This window comes from Protopterus annectens, chromosome 7.part0 (assembly GCF_019279795.1).
Source record: "Protopterus annectens isolate FY-2018-M chromosome 7.part0, PAN1.0, whole genome shotgun sequence".
NCBI classification, from domain to species: Eukaryota; Metazoa; Chordata; order Ceratodontiformes; family Protopteridae; genus Protopterus; species Protopterus annectens.
In genome coordinates, this window is record NC_056739.1 from 564,645,747 (window position 1) to 564,654,437 (window position 8,691).

The window sequence follows — 8,691 nt, forward strand, 5'->3', positions numbered from 1 at the left end:
TCAGATTGCCGTAAGTGAGTCCATATTGAGTACCTGCTTTGTATAATTGAGTAGCAAGACCCACAGTTTATTTCTTGGCTGTCCCTGTTGCACCAGTGGACTTTCACTTGAACCTGGAATGATGAGGGCACTATAGGGGAAGCATGGGCCGTTGCCAGTATCCAGATTCTCAGGGGTGACAGGTGCAGGTCCTGTCTGGCAAAGCATCATGGTCTGTCAACCATGTTATTCCAGGCAGAGAGATGCTGGCTACTCTTTGAATTACACTAGTAAATTTCACGATTGTGGAATACAATCCTTGTCCCTGTTGTTGTTTTGTCTTTCGGCTTTTCCCAGTTAGGGGTTGCCACAGCAGAACACCGGTCCGCTAATAATTGGTAGTTGATTTTTACATGCCGAGTTACCAGCCCTGACGCACAACCTTCAACGAAGGTATGCTCATTCACGCATGTCTCCACGCAGAAGATGCTCTAGCTGAGAATTGAACCGGACAGCGACTTACTGTGAGGCGACAATGCTACCGCAGCACCACCACCGTGTACTGCTGCATTATTCTGGCCACTGGCAGAATGCTACCCAGGCCTTGGGACATACCCGCATGGGCTACATGACCTGGCAGTTCCTACATGTGTTTCCATGCAGTCCAGGCTACTGCATCACAGGTCCTGCACAACAACATAGCATATGCCAGAGACATGTGTATAGTTCTAAAGGTGGTCAGCGTGTATGGGTATGAGGCTAATCATGGTAGACAGGCAGTTGACAGTATGTTTGCCCTCATATAGCTTGGTGTGTAACATAGAGCTAGGGTTTGCGTTCACAAGAGTACTGTTGGCCATGTTTCCGGCCACGTGTTCTGAGGTGTGACACAATTATGCGAACTATGTCGTACAGTCTTTGCATTCTGTTGTCTGTCTATTACAACTTGGGAGGCCTCTTGCTTGGCCAGATACTTAGAGGCCTCTGTGCATGTGTGTGATATCTGGTGGAGTGTGCGTGTGTCCTTACTGTGTTCTGGTAAGGGTATGTGTTGGTTGTGGTGATGAGATGCATGTGTTAACCTACACCTCTTAACTGTCTAGTCCAGTCATGGGTGTAGTATGGACTGCCTCCAGGATCACCCCTGTAGCTGCATCCCAGACAATGTGTGGGGTGTGGTGTTAGGCAGGTTTGGCAGTGTACATGGCATAGAGATTCCATTCCCCCAGGATGGCCACATAAACAAAGTTGACATTAGTAAACACCAGTAGCTGAGTAGTGGACATGCCTGTATGAGCATTCAGTACTACTGCTGGGCACAGACACCCACTCCCCACACAGAGTCAAATACCAATAGACTCTGCTGCCACTATCGACATGATCAGGACATAATTAGATAGTGTACGCCATCACCTATGAAGCTGCTATTACACATGGGAAGCAGTTTCCTACATCTTACATGCCTACTGCAGATGTCACACTGGAGTTAAAGATGATATGCACCCTGTTTCATTACCAGTATTGTCAACATATTTCTAAGCAGCTGTTAGTCTGGCAATGAGAGGTTAGGCTACACAAATCTACACGTTCAACCAGTGCGTCTCTACTGTCAGTATCCACTCTATGTAGGTGTGCACATAGCCATTTGGCACAGTCCTGTAACAAGGCTCAGTACACATTTGCAGGACATGTACACATGCACAGCTGTCATTGATTGCAAACAGTAGTAGAGAGGTGGATATTAGGCAAGGTGGACTTTTAGACAGGGCTCATAAGACACATCCACCACCATACATAGCACAAGTAACCAGAAACAGAGGATATTGCTACTCAACGCCAGAAGACTAAACCTCACATTGCACTCACTCGAGGCACTCCTCAATATGGAGAACATTGATATCTGTGCAGTAACAGACACCCGGTTTAAGGCTCCAGAGAGCACCCCAGCACCACCAGGCTATAGCTCATACCACACCTTATGGCCACAGAACCCAAACTGGAACACAAAAGGCAGGGGTGTATCCATATTCATCAAGGATACTCACACCTCCAGGTTAGTGGTGCAGCACGATGCATCATAGATTATCCAAGTGCAACTGACAATGGGTAAAACTGCAATCCAAATTGTAGCTTGCTACAGATCACCCACCATGACCCAGGACCCACATTCCACATTTCTGGAGAGACTGGGAAATATGCAGGTCCTATCAAACACCCTTTTACTGGGTGATTTCAACTACCCAAACATTAACTGGGAGAACTACTCAAGTGCTAACTCCCTTGCCCAGCGCTTCCTAGAATTTCTAAACTCAAACGCCCTGGAATAACTGGTCTACACCCCCACCAGAGGGAACAACATATTGGACCTGGTCATCACCAACATGGGCGACCGGTGTTCCACACCCGACTTCAACTCCCCTGCTGGTTAGATCAGACCGTAGACTAATCACTCTGGATATTCACATTCTGCCCACAACCCCAAACAAGTAAACCACTGTGAAATCTTTTCCAAAGCAGACTTCACGTTGCTTAAGCCCGAGGCGGAAAGGTTCACAGCCCCCACACCAATGCTGTCCAAGATGCTGAAACCTATGCAAAGGCACTCTATGATCATCTGCAGGAATGCATGGATCGTGCTATCCTAAGTCAAGCCTAGACTCACTCCTCCAAGAAAAGGAAACCGGTCTGGTGGACCCCTGCCATAAACAGGCTCTACAATAGAAGGAGGGAACTAGTACAGATAAGAGCAAAATCCCTAGAAGGACAGACATCCCTGATCAGTATCAGCAAGAAACTACAATCCCTCATGAAATCATCCAAGGCTAGCTTCAAAAGACAATTTCCCAAGGATTCTACAGATAACCACAAAGCGTTCTTTAGTTATGTCAAGAACCTAAGTGGGAACTCTCAGATCTGCTCTGAGTTGGTGCAGACTGACACAAAATACACTGAACCGACTGATATTGCCAACATTTTGGCAGACATGTTCAGTGCAAACTTCACACCCCTCTCAACCCTTAAATGGCCCATAACCGTACCAGAAGAATGTACGGCCCCGACAATCACCAACACACACAGGTTAAAACAGCCCTATCCAAAGCCACAAATACAGCCTCAATGGGACTGGACAGTGTCCCAGGCTGTGTCTTACAAGAGCTCCAAATGAACTAACCCCTCACCTAAACACACCGTTCAAACCCAGCCTCTCTACAGGCTATATACCCACAGAGTGGCGCACAGCAACAGTTATCCCACTCCACAAAGGTGGCGCCACAACGGACCCCGGGAACTCTTGACCTATAAGCCTGACTAGCCTGGTCTGCAAAGTTATGAAGCACATCATCATGGAACTCATTAACAGAGACATTGGGAACCTCCAGGCACTCGACCCAACCCAGGTCAGCTTGATTGAGTGCAGGATCCTGCCTACTGAACCTGTTTGACATCTTACAGTCACCTAGACTTTAGTTGAGGGGTGTGTTAGTTCACACATACTACCTGGACCTCGCCAAGGATTCTGACACCATTCCCCACTCAGGTATTATTTATAAACACACCAGGCAGTACATACACCCATACATCACAGGTTGGGTCGCCAACAGGCTTACACACAGAACCCACATGTTAAGCCTAGCAGCCTCCAGGTCCAACTCGTAACCAGTCACAACTGGTGTCCCACAGAACTCAATCCTGGGACCCCTACTGTTTGCCATATACTTCTCAGAGGTACAGGCAAACACAGGTGGACTACAGCAGACCGTGTTTGGCGATTACTGCAAACTGGGAGCCATAATTGACAGTCCAGCTGTCACAGACATCCTTCAAGGGGCCTCACATAGACCAACACAGGGTGTCAAAATCATGGCCTCCAGCTAACGGCCACAGACTGCATGGTCATTCCATGTTGGGAAAACTAAACACCCACATATTAACACATGAGTGGCAGCCACTTTAATACAGACAAGGTAATGGGTATGTGGGGACTACATTAGATAGTGATCTTCCCTTTGACAATCATATCTCCAATGTAATCAGGACATCCTTCTATGTAGGCCATCTGATTACTTAAGGGTTCGCATCTAGACGTACTGAGGTTATTGTGCCCCTTTACTCATCACTCATCAATCCCATCATCGAGTATGATAACCCATTTGGGATGTACCTCAGAAGACACATCCAACAGCTGGAGGGTCCACGAACATACCTCGCCAAGAGCATTATTGGCCTCAGACATGTGTCCTATGCTGCCAGACTGCATGAACTCTTGCATTACTCAGTGGCATCTTGTTTACTCAGAGATGATCTTTGTTGCCCAACAAAGCCATGTCCAAGTCATGCTTAATGGATATGCTCCACCTATGGGAATCCATGTCACAGTGAGCCACACACTGTAATGAGCTAAACCTTGCCACAACCATGACTGGAAGCTGCTGGAGTGACAGATTCCTGTCACAGGTACTCCCCATGCTTTGGAACTACATCCCTGATTACATTATATGGAGCCCCTCACTAACACTCCAGGGACACCTTGCAGAGTGGATGGGGATGAGTGGGTACACCCCAGGGATCCCGCAATTGGCTCTGCTCCACAGAGGGACAGTTAGTTAATCAATGGGGCAGCGACAGCTGACACATTTTGGCTAGGTGTATGAATGGCCTCTGGCAGTTAGCCAAGTACCTACCTATGTACATGTGAACCTATACATACAGTATCAGCACATGCTGATAGCTTAATTTACTGTTAGGTGTTGACTTACCTTGTGCCAATAGCGGTTGTGTTTGCAATAGTTGTGGGCTGCCTCTGTAGGATGCACACAGTAACCTATACATGACAATTTACAGGTGGTCTTGTGTGTGTGCCATCCATGTTTACTGTGTGTGCAGGTGGAGAAGGGTGTCAGTCCGTAGGTGCCTACACTGTCAGTGTGTGTGCTATACGTTCCCCCTTTGCCAAGGCTTGGGCATACTGGGCACACCTCTGTCTGCCTACTGGGGCTGGCTCAGGGTTTTCATGGTCTGAGTACCTCTGTGCCTGTGGGGCCCTTGACAATGGTGGTGGGCTGTGAGGGCCTTCACCATTCTGTCTCTGCTGCAGCTGTTTCCGCAGGATCATATTGTGTAGCATGGCACATACTATGAAGATGTGGGCACACGTGCCTGGAGAGTACTGCAAGGCTCCACCAGATATGTCCAAGCAACGAAACTGTGATTTCAGCATCCCAAACACATGCTCTATGATGATTCTGGTTTGTGCGTGTGCCTCATTATGGCATTCTTGCATGGATGTGTATGCATTTCTGATGGGAGTCATCATCCACGGTTCCAGTGCATAGCCAGCATCCTCCACCAGGTGGCCATATGGGATGTCCCCCTGGCAAATACCTGATACAGCTGTGAGGCATGCCAGATGTGGGAGTCGTGATGGCTTCCAGGGCTGCCAGCACACACATCCATGATAATGCCCTGGGCATTGCACACAACCTGGCAGTTGATGGAGGGGTATCCCTTGCTGTTTATGTAGCACCTACCCTGCTCACTGGGTGGTGACTTGATGTGTATGTGCATGCAGTCTATTGCACCCAGTACTTCCAGGTATTCTGCCACACAGTGGAAGAGACGCATATTGCTGGCCAACTCCTCCTGCGTTTGGGGGAAGTATATATGCTCATTGGCATGTGGTAACATGGCATCCAGGAACTGGTGGAGTACCTTGGATGCTGATGCCTGTGAGACCCCCAGGATATCCCTAGTTGACCTTTGGAAGGTACCTGTGGCTAGTATTCTCAAGCTTACACATACCTTCATGTCCACTGGGATGGGTTCCCCTCTGTTATTTCTCGCTCTGAGGCATGGCCGGCACAGCTCAACAAGTTGCTGTATGGTGTCCCTGTCTACCCTGTAATGCTGTACTATCTCCAGATCATTTAGCCCCTGGTAGGTTACCCTTGGTCTGAACACTCTTTTCCTCATCTGGTGCCTGAGGTGTGGTTGTCAACATCATCTTCCACACCACCTTCAGTCTCCAACACATGCTGATGAATCAAAGCTATGGAAGCCCCTAACATGTACATTTTAAAAGTTCCCCGTCTGTTTACACCAGTGTTGCAGAGTGTTTGGGAATACACAAGTGTGTGTGAGGTGCTTTCACACTTTATACTATTGTGCTATGGATGCTGCTGATGTCATTGGGTGTGTATGTGCAATTCCAGCTGCAGGTTATCTTAATTATGGGTTTTACAGTGAGTACTGCAATTGTGGGGCCTTTGGTGTTGAATTATGCTTGCCTGCCGTGATTTATCTGTTGCCCTTTATTTCACTTTTCAACCCGAATCTCCTCCCATTGACAGGCATGCATCCAGCTGCTGGCTTTCTTGTTTTGTACTTTCCTTACCCAGGAATGTGTTACGAAATGTGTTATGTAGCTGATCTACTGCAATTTTGCTTTGTTCTGCTGTGACAGTTCTGTTTTCTTTGCAGTATGGCACCTCCCCTTTCCTGTTCTGCAGGTAGCTGCTAGCAGCCTTGTTAGCTGTTGTCAGTGGCCCACTGTGTGTTCCTAGGTGTTAATTACTCATTTGTACTCCTATTTCCATGCTGCACCATTTCCTTATCTTTTTCCTGTATCCTTCCTGTTTCCGCTCTGGTGCACACTGCGCACAGCCATTTACCGGGTTTACAGTGCATTTTCATCCATGTTCACATGCACATTTGGTTACCTTGTGTGCTCTCAGCTAAGCAAAGCTATGGCTACTTCAGCACACCCCTATCCTGCAGCTTAGCAACAGGCAAACTGGGTTAGCAATGCTCCAATGTGCTTATAGCAATGGCGACACACCCCTCTCTTGATGTAATTTTTATCTCAAGGGCTCACCTCGGTGTTATAACGCTACTCTGTTTTGTGCATCCTTACATCAGCGGGAAATCTGCGATTCAGTATTATTCCTCTTGTTTGCATGGCATTGCCTACTAATTCCTAGCTACTGCGCATAACACTGTCACTGCCCCTTAGCAACCCTTGTACCATGAGTATGGTGTAGCATGCCTGCCATTGACTATTATGGGGAAATCGTGATATGTGTTTCATTGCAGTTTTATTCTATATTTTTGTATATTCCTTGCGATCCCCTTTGCGCACCGATGCCCTGCGCTTTAACTTCGCTTTAGTATGGGCATAATATTAAATGTTCTTTTTCATATTTTGTGCATGTTGTTTTATGCCAATGGCTATATATGTAGCCATTGGCATATATTAAAAGTATAATACATGAGTTTGATCCGCTGTCATGGCTCCAATTTTATGTTTGAAAAATATAAACCGTTTTTTTCGGTTTACATTTCTGCATGCTTACACTAACCTGCACCACTTCCTGAATCGTTATATACCTTCATTTGCATGTTACATTGCTGCGCATGGGGTGATTAGCATACAGGCACCGGGAGCTGTGCGGGTGTAGTGTACGCAGGTAGTGCACATGGAAACAGCTTGTACCTGAATCGCTCGGCAGCTATATTTGGTGTTAGATCGCCGACGCTATGCCTGCACCTGGCGCAAGCTTCATGAATCATGGGGTATATGTTTTATTATTTTCTTATACTGGTCCTCATTGTACTTTTAAGTGCAGTCATCAATCGATGCTTAATTTCCAGTGATAGGCAGTGTTGTGAATTAATTGAGTCCAGGTTTGTGGGTAGGGTATTTATAACTTTGAGCATTTTTAGTAACTTTTCTGAGGTATGCATAAGCACACATTCCTGTAGGCAAGGTGATATATGAGGAAAAAAAGACATTTGATATTTCCATTTAGACTATCTTCAGAAAACTGACCGTATAAATGAGCGTGGCAACAGCTTGTGGAAAAAGGCAAGTATTAGCTAGGTGAGAATTTCAAAAATGACAAGCTAGAGTGGTATTTTCTTTCTTTATATTGTTTTTGTAGGAATCCACAATAAAACTGTTAGAGAATACCCTACAAGGCTTTCAGATGGCGTAGGGACTTCTGGTTTTACTCTAAGTCTATATGAGCATGGTACCATCTGCTGGAAAATGCAAGTATTGGCAGGATTATTTCACAGATAGCAAGCTATAATGATATGTTTTTTATACAGACATACGCGCACACACACACACACACACACACACATATATATATATATATATATATATATATATATATATATATATATATATATATATATTAGGAATCAGCAGTGAAACTGCTGCAGAGCACTCTACAAGGTTTCCAGATAGTAACAGGACTGCTGATCTGACAATGGTTATAAATAAGCATGGTAAATTCTTGTGGAAAAACACAAATATTAACAGGGTGATTATTATTTGATACATGACAGATTATCCCATTGTGTTGTTTATTTTACAGGGCCCACCAGTGCAGATGTCAGAAAACTCTCTACAGTGGTTCCAGATGTTGGCGGCACTTCTGATGCATCACTGGGAAGAACAGAAGGTATGTAGATGTCCCACAGGTAAGTGCCCATATTTGCACTGATGGATCGATATACAGAGATGATTGTTAAAAGGAGAAAACATTAAGAAGAGGGCAATAAAATGCAAAGCTCTCTTTATCTATTGTTTTGGGCATGAGTAACATGGCTGTGTGCTTTGGTGACCTGCACAACCTAAGATGACTGGGTTGTATAGGCCATCTTTGAATGTTCATACCATGCCAAGTGGATGCTACGGTCAATGATCCA

At 45.9% G+C, this 8,691-nt stretch overlaps 1 protein-coding gene across 1 annotated transcript in view; it reads left to right on the plus strand.

The window, feature by feature from the left end:
• The window catches only part of LOC122806055 (membrane cofactor protein-like), a 1,194,338-nt gene extending 1,185,886 nt beyond the window's left edge, over positions 1-8,452 (plus strand). Inside the window, exon 8 of the mRNA XM_044076296.1 lies at positions 8,358-8,452. Within this exon, the coding sequence (XP_043932231.1) occupies positions 8,358-8,452 (95 nt within the window). The remainder of the gene's footprint in view (positions 1-8,357) is intronic.
• The last annotated feature ends 239 nt before the right edge of the window (positions 8,453-8,691 follow it).